This window comes from Capricornis sumatraensis, chromosome 3 (genome assembly GCF_032405125.1).
Source record: "Capricornis sumatraensis isolate serow.1 chromosome 3, serow.2, whole genome shotgun sequence".
In the NCBI taxonomy this organism is placed as follows: domain Eukaryota; kingdom Metazoa; phylum Chordata; class Mammalia; order Artiodactyla; family Bovidae; genus Capricornis; species Capricornis sumatraensis.
Window position 1 is genome coordinate 79,515,153 of NC_091071.1, and position 17,127 is coordinate 79,532,279.

Genomic DNA, 17,127 nt, shown 5'->3' on the forward strand with positions numbered 1-17,127 from the left:
CCATTTCCAATGAAAAGCACTAAGAACTAAAACTGACTCATGCCAAATGCATATCACTGAATTGCTGTGATTTCTTAGTCTCAACTTTGCAACACGGAAATTATTTATAAAACGTCAATTTTAGTTCTGGAAAAGAAATTCCTGTGTGTATGTACATTTTCTTTCTTCATCCTTGGAGAATTGCTTATTGTAGCTAGAGATTTGTAGTACAACTTCAATATATTGGGAGAAAAGGGGGATGGAGTGTAACTAGCATAATGTACTTTTTTTTGACAAGTGAAGACATGCATCAAAATTCAAACAGTAAAGCCACAGCTCTGAATATATATACTTTAATGAAAACAAATCGATCTCTGGAAACTAGTATGGTGAAAGGTAATTAGACATTTTTAGATTCATGAAACTTTCTAAAAAGAATATAGTTAAGTCACGAAATAAAGTTTAGCAGAATTTTTATAGTCTATGCCTGTACTCAGTATGGTATAGGTATTTAAATGCTTAAGACACTCTGTGGAGTCACAATCCTGCCTAAGTTAGAATTCTGGTTCTATCACCTGTGAGTTAAGTTAGCTAAGTTAACTGCTACTTGACTTCAATGTCACCATATGCTCATGAATGATACCATTTGATGATAAAATTAAATAAAACAGTATTTGTGTGCTTCCCTGGTGGCTCAAAGGGTTAAAGCATCCGCCTCCAATGTGGGAGACCCGGCTTTGATCCCTGGGTCGGGAAGATCCCCTGGAGAAGGAAATGGCAACCCACTCCAGTACTCTTGCCTGGAGAATCCCATGGACAGAGGAGCCTGGTGGACTTCAGTCCACAGGGTCGCAAAGAGTCAGACACGACTGAGCGACTTCACTTTCACTTCCACCACTGTGGTTCTTAGTGTTACTAACTGTAGCAGTCATGGACTTGCCCAGCTTGGATCTCCTTTCAGTAGAACCTACTGCAGACATAGCTGACTCACAGACTTCAGATGCTACACTTTTGGATCCTCTGGGGCTTCCCCAGGACACATCTCCCTAGGGCTATTCCCAGTCAATGACTGGGCACACCAAGGGTACTACAAACATAGCCATTCCTACCACATAAGGGGTTCTTCTGAAGGACAACAGTCCCAAGGACTCCCCAACAGCCTGGCTGAAACTTTCTTAGGAATATACTGCAGTATGAGGGTCTTCTTACTCAATCCTACCTTCCCTTTCTCCATCCACACAGTCAGACTTGTACTGCTGTCTGAAGAGTCTCCCCTTTATCCATTAAAGGTGCTTCCCCAAATAAATCTCTTGCATAGACCAAATCCTATTTTGGCATTTGATTCTTGGAGCAGTCAAACTGACACAGTAAACTAAGCAGAATATTGATACTGCAGTACAGTCTTAAAGTTTAAGACATATTCCCCCTAGGAAAATTTCTAAATAAAATAAAAAATGTAACAGCTATACTGATTTTTTTTTTTTAAAGAGAATATGCCTAGAATTTTGGTATTCCTCTATGATAGGTATTTCTAGAATTAGAGGTGACTAATAAACAGTGAACTTAAAAACTGAATTCCTCAGGGACTATTAATGAGCTACAAGAGACCAGCATCCCTGGGTCACTGGTTGGGTAATGAACTTAACATTATCAAATCTGTCAGTGGCTACCCTGACAGTCAACACAAAAAAGACAAGTGACTTCAGACTCCTGTTTAGTAGACAAAAGAAAACAACACAGTTAGTATGTTTATTGACAGTTCCACATAAAGTAAAGGAATAAAAGGCTCCAGGGACTAAAAGCTAGGGCTCACTCACGTTAGAAAGGTAGCAGGGAAGGGTAAAGGGAAATAAAGGATTTACATACATTTCTTGTGCTTTAACATCACCTTCCAAAAAAAAATACAAATATATCCTTCAAACTGCCATTTCTCAAAAGGCACAGTCATTTTCATAGGGGAAAAAAATGTAAAGCTCAATTACTTTGGTATGTACCTTTTTATATATTTTTACTGGGCTTATTAATTAAATATTGCATAGAAATTACACTAATACTCAACAACCAAGAGGTAGGTATTAATATTCTTAATTTATGGATAAGGAAACTGAGGCTCCAAGGACTTGAATAAATTAAATGAGATGACAACCAGTAAGTGACACCACTATCATCTGTACATACACAGGATGCCAAAGCCAGTAGTTTTCATCACCACGTTATCTGATGGAACAGTTATCCTAACACAAAAGCAAAAAAAAAGACCACTCTTAGATTCAGTTACATCCCAGCAAGGTTTGTGTCTTATGTGCCACCAAATATCCATTCCCCAGCAGAGTACTTGGGACCCCTAATACATACACTACAGAAAAGATTTAATAGATTATCTATTAAACTGAAAAGCTCGAAGAAAACATTTTTGGTTTTTGGTTTTTTGGTTGTTTTATTTGTTTGTTTGTTTGTTTTTGGCCACACTGCATGGCACCCTGCAATGGAAGCATTGAGTTTTAATCACTAGACCACCAGGAAAGTCCCTTCTTTCCCCTTTGATTTGTGTTTAATTAGGAATAAAAACTGCATATAGAAAAGTTACTTGGCATATAAAAAGTGGCAGCAGGCATTAATTGAAAAGCTTACTAGTAGTCTAAGAAAAACCTCTGATTATTATTAGAATAATGATCAACTATGACTTACAAGAAAATCTACAACCATAGTCAATTCTACCCTCCTGAGGAAATTACAGAGATAACAACAGGCTAAAGCAGACAAACTTAAGTACTAGGCTCAGAAACATCCTCACAATTACCAAGGATTAATGTCAAATCATTTGAGTATGATCTTAAGCAACTAATATATACGGGCTATGAAAAGACCTTTTATATAAAGTTACAGGTTCCATTTTCCGGTACAACACTGGCATTAAAACAGGGAGTAGATCTTAGTGCCCTGTGTGTCCACTGCATGCCTGGCACACACAGTATGATCGATAAATGTCTGCTGAATGAATGACCAGGGTTCATTAGATTGAAGACAGAAAAGTATTCAAGAGGCAAAAGAGTCAATAAATAATATTTTTATAGGTAATGGGACATTGTTTTAAAGGTTTTCCTACATCTTTACAGCAACAGTTGAATTCAAACCAATTTGAAGCAGATTTCTATCACTCAAATGCATAGAAATTACTAAACAACAATAAATTTGCCCACAAATTGTATTATTAATAGAGAAGTTTGAAATTAAAAGAATGACACTTAAGAACTGTTAGTTGTATATCAGATTTATACTTAGAATTTTAAACATAAAATTGCTTTAACATTCTTAGCTGACAATTTCTGATTATATAGATAAATTAGTGTTCTAAACTACTAAGTCTAGCAGGAATAGTATATGCACATTAACACCAAAAATATTTTCTTAGACATCCTCACAGATTATATCTGAATGTTATAAAACTTCAAATTGATACTAAGAGTGAAAAACAGGGCACAAACAAAAGATAACATAGAAACTAAACTTGTCCCAAGAGTTGGATGAGTATGCTCACAAAGCTATATTAGGAATAGAAATAGAATTTTTATGTGTCCTATTTTCTATTTTTCTCTCTCAGCCTGGAAAACTAGGCAAAGAAAAGGTGTGTGTGTATACAAAATTCGAGATAAGGACTATTCAGCCCTTAAATTAACTTTTATGGGATACTGATGAAAAGAAAATCTTATGAATAGTAGCTAAATATATTCCACTAGCTTTAAAAGACAAATGACATGACAAACTCAAACTCTAGCTCTGATTACACAAAATTCAGATTTATCAAGGCTAATGTCTATGAAACACTGGCTCACTGACCTTGTCAATCTCATGTTTCACTCATTTAAAATAAGACTCTATCATCACTAACATACACAAATTACTTACTAAACCTCACAAAATTAGCTGCAGTTTTCTTACATGTTAAGTCAGAACTGGTAATAACTGACCACTGACACACTCATTCCTTGATTTTATTTTATAACCACTTATGAAAAAAACTATTTTTTACAGACACTGCATGAATTTCAGGATAAGGAAAAATTTCTCCCTTAAAAGAAGCTCCAATCTTGTGGGGGAGACAATATTTAGATATATGTGTGTGTGTGTCTTGTGGAGGAGACAATATTTAGATATGTGTTTGTGCATGCGTGTGTCTTGTGGGGGAGACAATATTTAGATGTGTGTGTGTGTGTGTGTGTGTGTGTCTTGTGGGGAGACAATATTCAGATGTGTGTGTGTGTGTGTGTGTCTTGTGGGGGAGACAATATTTAGGTGTGTGTGTGTGTCTTGTGGGGAGACAATATTTAGGTGTGTGTGTGTGTGTGTGTGTGTCTTGTGGGGAGACAATATTTAGATATGTGTTTGTGCGTGCGTGTGTCTTGTGGTGGAGACAATATTTAGATGTGTGTGCATGTGCGTGTGTCTTGTGGGGGAGACAATATTTAGATGTGTGTGTGTGTGTGTGTGTGTGTGTGTGTGTGAAGTCGTTTCAGTTGTGTTTGACTCTTTGCGACCCTACAGACTGTACCCACCAGGCTCTGTTGTCCCTGGATTCTCCAGGCAAGAATACTGGAGTGGGCTGCCATGCCCTCCTCCAGGAGACCTTCTCAACTGAGGGACCGAACCCCATCTCCTGCAGCTCCTGCCCTACAGGCAAATTCTTTACCACTGAGCCACTGGGGAAGCCCAAAGACAGATGAATAAAACACAAAATGATTTTAATTACATCAATTATCTTAAAGGCCAGAATTTTAACATAATATATTCACATTCTTTTTCATCAGCATGCCCCAGAGAAACATGCTGGAAAAACAATAAGTGTCCAATAAAAAAATCAGCTGAATCAGATGACTATTCCTAAATTAGTCTGAGAGTACAAAATATAAAAAGGGAACTTTTTCATTTCTTTTGTAGCTGTTACCTTCACCTTCCTAAAGTGAGCAAATTAGTAATTAATTTATACACTTATTCTTAAATTTTTCAAAAATATTCAGATTCTATTTTTAAAAACATGAGAGTCATTTTTCCTTTTAAGTATCAATTATTTTAATCTTTAGAATAGTGAAGTTTATTGCACATCTTCAACATGCATGTGCACAGAATATATATATCACTTTACAATATTCATAACACCATGAGATAGTTACTAAAATCCTTGTTTTACAGATGAGAAAACTGAAGCGCAAGAATATTAGATAACTTACTCAAGGTCATGCTGTAAAGAAGAGTTAAAAACTGGATTCTAATGCAGACTTGACCCCAAAGCCTGCGTTCTTTACTTATTCTCAGCCTTTATGAAATATAATTTTTAATAAAAAAAAGTGCTAAAACAAAACTATTACTGAATAGTTTAAAATCTCTACCATCTTTAAACTAATAGAAAATTTCTTGGATAAGTAAACTATTTCCCCCCTTACCTTGAAAAAGACATAACCTTCTAGATATCTGAAAATAAAAAGTAAGCTATTATTCATTTCCTAATTCTTTCCTCCTTTGTCTGTTTCTACTCTTCAAAGCCCTACCTTTTTTGTAAAACACTGATTAAAAAACAACAACAATAACTACTCATTTTATATTCTAATATACCTGTGAAAAAAGAATGAACAAAAGAACCACTTTGAATGGTATCATTTCTACATTTTCCTCATAAAGTATAAGCTCCTTTTTTCTAAGTAACATCCTTAAAACTTGGTCCAAGCTTCATCTACTCTGTGCAGCTTACACTGATTTCTGATGATTACATTTAATTTAATCTGCATTTACTATGTTTGCTACACAAGTACTACTTCATTGCATGTCAACACATAAAAGTTTCTAAGTAAGTATTGGTTGAATTATTTGTTACTAGCAACTAATTCAATACTTAGTTACAGAACCAAACCTGTATAGTATAGTTAGTTTGTATTATATCAGTATGCAGTGTAGGATTACCAGCATATAATTGGCAGAATGTTACCTGACGCACTAGTGACACTAAACATGTATGACTTCTCAAAGAGGCTAAGACCATTTTTTATTTCATACCCCAAAATCATTAGCAAATAAGCATATCAGGTACAGTTAAGAAGTATCTGATAATGAGTTGATCTGAAACCAGATAAACAGCACATTTTCAGAAGCCCATTGGATATTTCCAATCAAAGAAAACAAAAAATCTTCAAGAAAGTCCAGCCAGTGTGAAGATTTATTTGGGATAAAGGGGTTTCAGTGATTTTTTTTTTAATATGCTTTCAAAATAGAGAATAGATACAAAGATTGTTTGGAGTCAACAGGTAACATCTGAACATTTTATTGACAAGAATCCTGTCAAGAAAATTAATTCTCAAAAAAAGTAATAGTTGTAGTCTAGTTTTGACTTTGCACAAAGTGACTGTTCTTTTGCCCTAATGAAGAAGTATAGTCATATTACAAGCTGAATTTACTTCTAAATTCATCGCTGGATCGAGTCCAGTTGTGGGCTGAATATACAGGATAACAAAACATTAAGCAAGAGGCTGCCACCATGCCTCTTGAAAACTGAAGTTTAAAACATTTTCATATGTGTTTTCATGATAAGTAAACTAAAAGAGAATCCTAAAAGCTATTTCGCTGGTAAATTTAGAGAGGAACTCACTGGTAATTGCTATAAGCTTAAACTCTATTTAAATTACAAATGTTATTATCACTGATTTTTCACCTGTATCATTTTAAAATACTTATAGGCTTATATAATATACAGACATATGGATTATTTATCATATAGTACATTTTATTGTTTATGCTGGTTAGGGATGTCACAAAAGCTGACAGACATGAGTCTGCCTAAATTGTTTTTAATTAATAGAAAAATACTATATCAGAAAATAAATTAATATATAATATCTACTAAAAACAGCACATAGAACTATTGAGAACTCTGAGAAAATGTACAGTTCCTTCCTCTGACTTATGCTGAAGAGAATGACATCTACCAATGTAAGTTAAGAAAAGGCCCTGCAATGACTTTGGTACTAATTTTCCATTTCCAAGTGATTCTAATTGCATTGTTCATATTAAAGAGTCAGTAAACAGCTTGAGTTCTTTACTTTTATAGACCTAGATTCTTATTCTTATTCTTATTCTGCTGCTTATTACATAATAGGATGATTTGGGACAAAGTGATCTCTCTGACTATAAATTTTTTTACTCTTATTGACAAACAGAATAATAGAGTCTATTTCCAGAATTACCAAAAAGAACAAATGAGTTAAGTTCATATAGTTATTACCACAATACCTGGCACACAGCAAGAAATTCATATAGAGTCAAGTCAAGGAAAAAAGTGAAATAATAAAAGGAAATCAAACTTTATGGATTGAGATTACAAAGAAAGAATCCTAATCACTCAAATTCAGGCGGATAATACTAGGACTTACAAAAATGAAAAGATAAAAATATACAGGAAAGAAGTATTAAAAGAACAGAGACCCAACTTAAATCATTTATACATAGACTGTCATTTTTTAACTCTTGATCTGATCATTTTAACAGCTTTGCTAAATCATGTACAGAGATTGGGAAGGGCGAGTCCTATGTTATTATTCTTTTCTTTTAAAAGTTTATACTCTTAAATTTAATGATTTAACTAGAACACTCTGGCCATGGATTTACTAAAACTTAATTTAATTCATAGTTTTGAGACATTGAGAGAACTATAAATGATAACCAAACTCAGGTACCTTATAAATGAAGTTAAATTATTGACAAAGAACTAGATCCTTATTTGAGGTAATATAATTGCATGAATATGTATGTTAGGTACAATAAGTGAGGTCAATCAATGATAGATGCTTATACTAATTTTTTTCCAAAAATATTTTTTCAAGATGTATAAAACTAGACAGTGATACATGTAATTCCATAGTTTTTGATATATATTTTAAAATACTACATTTTACCACATTATAACTGTCATGTGATACAAGTGTATTTTTTAATGAATGCACTCTTTTAACATGAATCATGCTTAATTAGAAACAAACACTGCAAACTCCACTATTATATAATACCTAAACTAGGTCTGGAAACTAAAACTGCCAGTTAAAATACTATAAACGATAACCAAAACACATATTCACTTACTTACATTCTATTTTTGAAAATGCTTTTTTTCACTGTATTTAACTTTATATTTTTCCTTTACAAACTAGCCACTATCATGAGTTAAGTATCATAAAAAGTCACACTAAAACTACAAAACAGAATTCTAATTATATTTAAATTTAAGTTTCAATTATAATTTGTAAGAGTTGTGGGGAGGGAATTTAATCAGATAGTTATATTTCTAAAATAATTATTACTTAAATGAGTTACTTATGGGTTACTTTTTTTAAAGGTATCTTAATTATCAGAGAATTAAACTTAAGAAATACTATACCATACTATAATTCATAAAACTAACAAAATTCAAGGATTTTCAATTCCTTTTATCTGTATCAGTTAAAAAAACAACACATTTAATAAAAAGAAAGTAAATAAACTGAAATACAGGTATATAGCAAGCCTCTGAAGTTATCCATTCAGATCTGCCTAGTATCAGTTTCTATTATTATTTTTGTGGCTAGTTTCTGCCTCTGAAAAGCTAAATCACATCTAATAATATCATGATTTAGAGAAGACCTCAATTTTTATTCATCATAGTAATATAATGTCAAAAAGTGTTCAACTTCAAATTCATGACAGCTAAAGGCTCCACGTTTTAACAGCCATATTTAGTTTGTTTGAGCTGGTGAGCAGATGTAAATGTAATCTGCATTACTATCAAACTCCAGGTCTGATAGATAGCAAGATAATATTTATTTTTAAGTGCTCCAAAAATTATTTGTAAAAGCTGCATAAAAAGGATTCCATAAATGTATTGTGATTTTATTTTAACAATTATTCTACACTACAATGGAAGTACATGCTCAAACAAGACACCTCAGCAGTATTTTAAAGCAGTAACCACCTAGCCAATTTCTGTATGTTCTGTAGTTTTTCTAATCCACTCTCCCTGTGGTTGAGCAAAATCGAATTGCCTCTCACATTTGCAGACAGCTCTGTGAAGGTGATAATAGAGCTGCTCCCTGCTGTCATGAGGCAGGAAATAGGAAAATGGCATATGGGGCTAGTAAGAAAGAAAAAGAAGGGAAAAAAAAAGAGAAAAGAACAAACGAACAAAAAATAGAAGGAAAAAAGAAAATAAAGAAGGAAAAAAGAACTAAACAAGAACAAAAGATTTCAACAAGAACAAATATAACCCAATATGCTTTGCAAGTTAATCTCTTTTCAGAATCATTTAGCATATCTAATCATTCATCTCTGTCCTCACTCCAAAAATGCAAACGGTTGATACCAAGTGTTTGGGACAAGTCTTCATTGTCTAAAATATTTGGAACATACAACTCCAGAATATGCCCTGTACAATGTCTGCAAAACGGAGCTATTTAACTAGATTTGGTAAACACTGTGCCAATCCCAAATTTACCATTTTAAAATAAAAGGTAGAGAAATGTTTATGAAAATATTAATAAATTGTGAAAAGCAGGTTTTCAGTATGATTTAACATTCTTAAATCTATGAAATAAAATTATTTAAAGATAAAAACGTATGATTAGACTGATTAAAGAAGAAACAAATCTCTAAACAGTTAAATTGCTAATAATAATACCAAGACACATTTATTGACTTCTAAGTTTTTTGGTTGTTTTTTTAAGTAAAGAGACCAGGGTTTCAGTGTGTAATTAAGAAAAGCTTTAAACAAAATAGACTTTTATTTAATGTATCTGTAAACAGAATGTGGCAGGAGATGCTAATAAAGACAGAATCCACTCTACCTTTCCTTTTACACTCTGAATGGGATCCACAACCACTGCCACAGCTCTCTCCGACAAGGCTTCAAAGCTCTGCTGAGTGTTGATATCCACACCAGAAAGCCAACAACCAAAGCCAGGGTGACTGTGATACCAACCAACAACCATCTCAGGCCTGAAACAAAGAGGGCATTTAGCCATTCAGAATAGACCAAGTATTACATTTATGATATGAAAAGAAACAACACACTAACAGGGTATAAATTAAGAAGAGATGAAAAACACACAGGTGTGAAAAAACACCATTAGAAACACTGAAATCATACACCATATTACCCAGAAAACATGGAAATGAATAAGTGTGACAAAGGAGTGCTATCATTAAGAGATGCACATTAGCAGTGGTAGATAAGGCTTTCAGTTTTTCACCTTGTTACCACACTTTCTCAGAGCCAGTTTTTACCCTTTCAGCATTCAAGTAAATATCTACTCTTTAACTCCTTAGCTCTGGGAGTTGAATTTTTCAGGCAGAGTACATTTTTAACAATGGACACCAGGATCCACTGTTGTGAAAGGATTAAATATCAATTAAACCAGCAAGAGAACTAGGAACTCAGTCAAAAACCAATTTGCACTGTTCTGCCCAGCTGCTGAGCCTTTTGCTAACATTAATTTTGAAGTTTTTTCCACAGTACAAGAATTTGAGCAAGAGAATGACAACTATTGAGAGATTTAATCTGGGGTAAAAAACCTGAACAATATTTGAATTCTACTTTCCCTGTAAAACTTGATATGACTACAAATATAATTCAATATTCAGAATTTTATTTAGCTGCAACTCTTGAATTTTGGAACATACAAGCTCTTTCAATTATAAGTGACTAGAGAGTAACTCCATATGCTAAACAGAGGGAAGTTACAGTCCAAGTTTACTATGTAATGGTTGAGAATTTTAACATGAGGCATTTTTCTGACTGGCAAATTTCTTTGATTCTACAGGAAAGAGACACTAGATAGGTAACACTATCACATTAACAACATATTTTTTTTTTCCCTAAGAATGATATTCATAAACATCTAAAATTCTGAGACATATTGCTGAAAATATTTCCCATTATTCCATTATATGATCACTTGAAATATTCACCTTCCTGTCTGCTTCAACATATCCAACATTTTAGCTTGGAACACTGGATCAACTGCCTCCACACTGACGCCCTGGTTTAGGAAGAAAATAAAAATGATTAGCTTCTACAACAACGAAAAAAATTGTATTACAAGATAATGAACAAAAAGCTACTGCCAAGAAACCTATGTACATTTGGAGATACCAAAATAATTTAATAGATTTTGATACCCATATTTGATACCCATGTCATTCAATTATAATCCATATATCAATAAAACTTTTTACATTGCCAAGTACCAAAAAATTGCCAAGTACCAAACTGCTGTTAATGAGTTAAGGTAATTTTTAGGATGTTTTATAAGCGTTTATAGTCATGACTAATGTGTACACACACAAATACACACCCACAAAAGAAATACCATATTAGTGAATCAATAACTTCTTATTTAGATCTACCTAGTCAAGCATACTTCCTAAAATCATCCTCTGATAACTGACAGGCAGTAAGTCTCTTCCATCTCATTCAAAGTTCTATGACTATTTGGCTATTGTTATAACCAACAGTTCAAGTCTTTTCCTTTTTTTTTTTTTTTCTTCAGTATGTAAAGACCCTGGAAGGAAAATAATTTAACAATTTAAAGAGTTGTTTTTGCTTGGTTTTTTGGGTGGCTGAGCTGGGAGGGGAGGAAGTTCAGTGCTTTTATTAGGACTTCTTGGTAGATCAGGCAATTGGAAGGAAATACACACATTTGAAATATTACCTCAAATATAAAAGCATTTTCAAAAAATTTCCCACATGAGACAATCTGTAACCAAGTCTTTTAAATGCTCCATTATTTTGCTAGTTCAATCAAAAGAAAATTTTAGGACATGTAAGAATTAAAGGCATTCATATCATCTCTCCAGTGATAGATTACTGCCATTATAGCTCCCTCAAGGCTTCCCTCTAACATCAGGAATTTAAGTCTAATCTACTTAAACAAACCAGTTAACATAAGCACTTCTTCCCACCAAAACAAACAGTATTTTGAATTCTAATTGAGAGTGCATCCTCAAGAACAGGGGTATGCAATCTGCTGCCTACAGGCTAAGAATGTTTTTTTACATTTTTAAAGGGTGGTTTAAAAAAAAAAACAAGAATATGAGACAGAGACATATGTCTTTACAGAAAAAGTTTGCTAACTCTTGGGCTAGAAGAGAAACTTTCCAATTCTACTACACAGAGTGAACACAGAGATCAAATATTCTATTTTATATGATCAAACAAACATTTACAAGGAAATAAAGGATATTAAAACTTAAGAACCTTTTACTATAAGAGATATAGACATAAGGACATTCATCAGATAAATATACATATTTTCTTAGGCAAATGGATGAGAAGAATATGTGTGTTATTTTTTTGGAAGGTCAGTAAATGGTTATTGCTTTTGGCCAGTTTTTAAAAATCTAAATACACACCTATCTATAAGCTCAATGCATTAAACAAAACAGGAAAAAAAAACACACAAGAAAAAAACTCCCATGGGTAGATGGGTAGAGGACTTTCACAATCAGTATGCAGTATGTTAGTCTATGACAAATTACCACACCCAGGCAAAAAGAACTAAAGTCTGTCATGGTTTCTGTTTTTTTTTAAACTTAACATTTTGAATAGGAAAAGCTTAAGTCATTTATCACCATATATAGAACATTTTTAAATGGGTGCTATTTCAAAACAATAAAAACAAAACATGAGGACTAGACAATGTACATGAATTAAAACTTTAATTGAGTCTCTGAAATCTTTTGAACCAAGTATTCAAACTAATATCCTACTGTATTAAAATAACTAACATAAATCCAGTACACTATGCTAGTTACAGCTGAAAGAACAAGTAAAGGGATTAAATATTAGCATCAGCCTATAGACCTATAGGGAATTCATAATTCATCTAAAAGATTTAACTCAATACAGTCTAAAAATTATTATTAATCTTTTATAATCAATTTTTCTATCAAGAAAATAACAATATGATAAGAGTTATTTTGCATAGGAAAAGAAAAAAGAAACACATTTACTTGCAGCAGGCAACCATAAAAGTACTCACTGTTCCTGATTGTGGCATAGCAAACACATCAATCACTCTGACGGTGTAATCATCCACAAATTCTCCAAGCATAAGACCCATAACTTCCATTGGAACTCCAGCTCGACCATGTTTTAACATCTGTAAAGAGGACGATACACAGACACAAAGCCCTTGAGATCTTCAAACACCCTCCTTTTAATTAATAACCTAATTGTATTTCAGTGAAAATAAAACCATTCTATTTTATACATGCACCTAAAACAAGTTTATGTATGAGAGAGTTAACATGAAAAATATTTCAATGTAAAAGATACAGAGAAAGCAGCAGAGCTCAGTAAAACCAGTAACTCCATTCAACACTTACTTTTAACAGTGCCAGGGAAGAGATATAGACTTGTTCTGCTGTGTCCACTGCAGGAGCATCTGTAGGCGGCCCCTAGAAACAAGCAGAGAAATCATTATAAACACAGAGAAGTTATGAGTTCAAAATTAAAGTCCCACATTATTTAAACATGATTATTCTTAAAAGACTTTAGAGAAAACATGTTAAGTATCCTTTTATTCAGCTACAACATAAACAATCGAAACAAGCTTGTAAATATCAAACCTGTAGAAAATATCAAACTTAGCATTCAGGCAAGTTTCCAATGGATGTAATGCATGAATCTTTTTGCAATGCTAGCTCACCCCCACTACAAAATAGATAACAATGCACCAATTAGCTATGTCTCTTACCTCAACATGAATGTAAACTACTGTTGGACTGGCATGATTAACTGAAGAACCAACACAAACAATAAATTCTGTGAGCATGATTTTCAGCTAAAGACAGCATGTAGATTGGGGCTTTGGGATCTCTGCCGATACTTCGGTATGGGGATGAAGTAGTGGGGGCGGAGAAGACTTCTAATCCCTAGGTGAAAGAGCTGTGAAAACAACATGCTCTGCGCTTCACCTGAAGTTGTTCCCTTCCCCTACACAACATCAAATTTAACACAAGTGGCCCAGATGTGAGCAAACTGGCTGAGACTGGTGTAGCCAATGGAAAAGACTTCCAAATCCTAACAACTACCTTTAAAGAAAACATTACTATTAATCTTACTACAGCCTAAGAAGATATTACGTTTCTCCATGAAGACTGTCTTCTTCATCAAAAGCACCAAATATTCTTTTTACTATAACATTCTGCTGCTCAAAGTAATTTACATGTAGTTCTTACCCTCAATATGACTACAGTCTTATAAAATTAATTCTGACCCAATTAGGGCATATAGAAAGCTTGTTTTTTTAATACTGAGGATTCTGGGAAAATAAAATGACATGTACTTTTAACTGCCAGGTCCTGTTTTGCTTAAAGTCCCCTTTCCTTAATAATAACTGTTATAAATTATATAATGAATATGTTAGTTATCTAAACTATAAGTCAGTGCTTTAACTTGCTTTTATGGACTTGATTACTAAAATTAAACAACTGCTTTACTCATTACATTTCACACTTATAGGTCTCTGTGTACTTTATGCTTCTTCTTGTCTATTTATATGCCAAATTCTGTGATTTTCTGTTTTGTTTTGTTTAAAAGCTCACAATATTTACTGGAAGCACTGAGTATAAAAAGTTCCAGAATAAGTTTTCTCTAAATATAAGCAACACATACAAAAATTACCTCTATTTGCTTATATCCAAAGTGGTGATAAAAATAAAATCTTTCAAATATTATGTTTAAAAATAAATACATTTTTAAAAATACCAAATTCTTCAATCTATTATCACCTAATGCAGCTTTACTGCTTGCCTTTCAAACAGTTATGAAAACTCTAAGGTGAACTAAAGTGCTATAATGCCAAAACATTTGTTGAGGTCATCATATAAAACATGATAATTTTATTGATATGACCATTTTATTCATCTAAGAAAGTTAAGAAAGTTTAAGAAAAAAAGAGAAGATAGTAGTAAATTAGTCATCACAAGAAGTTTTGGGAGAAATAATACTTTAAGGTCAGGATAATGAACATTATATTTATAAAAATTATTTTCTGATTCAGAGCAACTTAAAAAATGCTCACAGCAAAAGAATTTAAACTGGTATTTAGGTTATAGTTATTAATATAGCCTTTCTCAATTTGCCAGAAAATACTTACTAAGAAAAAGAAAAATAGGGAAATAAAACATCACATCATCACCAAAATGCATTGCCGACAAAATTCAGAAACTATTTCTACTGTCAATGAAAGAACACTGTTCTGTTCAACAGTATATAATATCCAGTACCTAGAGAAGTGCCTAGCACATGGAACTCAGTAAGAAATGGTTGGGAAAACACAAAAGAATGAACAAATTAAGGTAGTACCAAGTCAAAAGAACAGAAAGGAAAAATACCCAAGAGTTACCCTGGGCGTGACAACAAGCCATATGAAGTACATGTAAAGATCCTTAGCTTCTCTCTATGGTCTTCTGATTCAGAAACATACTAACCGAAAACCACGCAGCTGGTTTCTCTATTGTACAGGTGTTGTGTTTTGAGACTGCAGCCAGTGATATTTTCTACTGCCCCCTCCACTGCTATTCTGTTTCTTGGTCTAGTTAGAATAAACTGCCCCCAAAACAATTTGGCAAGACACTGCCTATGTAACAGATGTGTTAAGGACCTCCAGTGGCAGAGAGTATCTGCTATCATTTTTCTATCATCATGCTCACTTGTTCGGAATAGCACACAACCAGGAAATGAAGGTGAAGAAAACCCCATTAAGGACTCTGGAAACTAAGCTAAGACAATTATGTAAGAGCCAGTACAGCTGTGGGTCAAAGATGACCTGAGATGAGAAAAATGTGGAGCTATGGACAACTTACCTACACTGCCTTTCGGCAAATACTCATGAGGAATACCATTCAGACAATTTAAGGAGAGGAAAGTCATTTAAAAGTAGGAATCATAAACAAATTTCTAGAAAACTGTTTAGCATTGGTAGATTACAACATGATTTCTTATCTTTGGAATAGAATATTGTAGGACAGACCAAGGCAAGGTTAAAGCATGAAAAATAATGCAGAATTAAAATTACACTGGAGGAAACAAGGATACAAATAACACTATCACACATTTAATACAAACTTTACAAAATGTCTTAGAATGTAGAGTAAAAAGTTAGAGATGAAAACTATCAGAAACATAATGATACTTAAAGAGAAAGTAAGGAGACACAAGCTATGAAATATAGTTGATCTAAGGAGAAAATAAAAAATGGAAAGCATCAATTAAGACAAAGCAAAAGAAAAATTTCTTGAATTAAAAAAAAACCCTCAACTTTTGTACTACTAGATGTCAATGGCAATAAAAAATGAAGAAAAGTGTTTGTAAAATTTTAGGTAAATCTTAACTGCATAGATAAAGCATAATTTCTAAAACCATATAAACAGGAAAACTCAATAACCTGAAGAAAAAAATGCAACTCAGGTTGACTTTGGATTTCTTTGCAACATTAAATGGCATAGTTTCAGACTTTTAAGAGAGAAACCCTGTGAAGTCAAATACATTATACTTGGTCAAAAAAAAAAAAAAAGTCTGAAAGCCTACAAATATATTACTCAATATACAAGGACTCAGAAAATGATTCCAGTAATCTTCCTTCAAAGAACTTCTTGAAAATGATCCAGTTGAGACCCCACAAATCAAAATTAGAAAGTGAAAAATGGAAAAGCCATTATATAAAACAATCTGTTAAGACTAGTGAAAGACAGTTAAAAACAGAGACAGACCTAAATAATATAAATAACCAGGGTTCAAAACTACAGATATTGCCCAATAACTATATAGAGCAATGGAGAGAAATAAAGTATACAAAACTCTATCTGACATACAGAAGGGGAAAAAAGAGATTTGTGTTGACTTAGACTAGTATATCGGAGAAGGCAATGGCACCCCACTCCAGTACTCTTGCCTGGAAAATCCCATGGATGGAGAAGCCTGGTGGGCTGCAGTCCATGGGGTCGCTAAGAGTCGGACACGACTGAGCAACTTTACTTTCACTTTTCACTTTCATGCATTGGAGAAGGAAATGGCAACCCACTCCAGTGTTCTGGCCTGGAGAATCCCAGGGACGGGGGAGCCTAGGGGGCTGC

At 33.4% G+C, this 17,127-nt stretch overlaps 1 protein-coding gene across 1 annotated transcript in view; it reads right to left on the minus strand.

The window, feature by feature from the left end:
* The window catches only part of PSMD14 (proteasome 26S subunit, non-ATPase 14), a 102,923-nt gene that overhangs the window by 30,539 nt on the left and 55,257 nt on the right, over positions 1 to 17,127 (minus strand). Inside the window, exons 4-7 of the mRNA XM_068968018.1 lie at positions 13,375 to 13,446; positions 13,029 to 13,148; positions 10,957 to 11,027; positions 9,834 to 9,984 (exon numbers count right to left, since the gene is read on the minus strand). Coding sequence (XP_068824119.1) covers positions 9,834 to 9,984; positions 10,957 to 11,027; positions 13,029 to 13,148; positions 13,375 to 13,446 — 414 coding nt within the window. The remainder of the gene's footprint in view (positions 1 to 9,833; positions 9,985 to 10,956; positions 11,028 to 13,028; positions 13,149 to 13,374; positions 13,447 to 17,127) is intronic.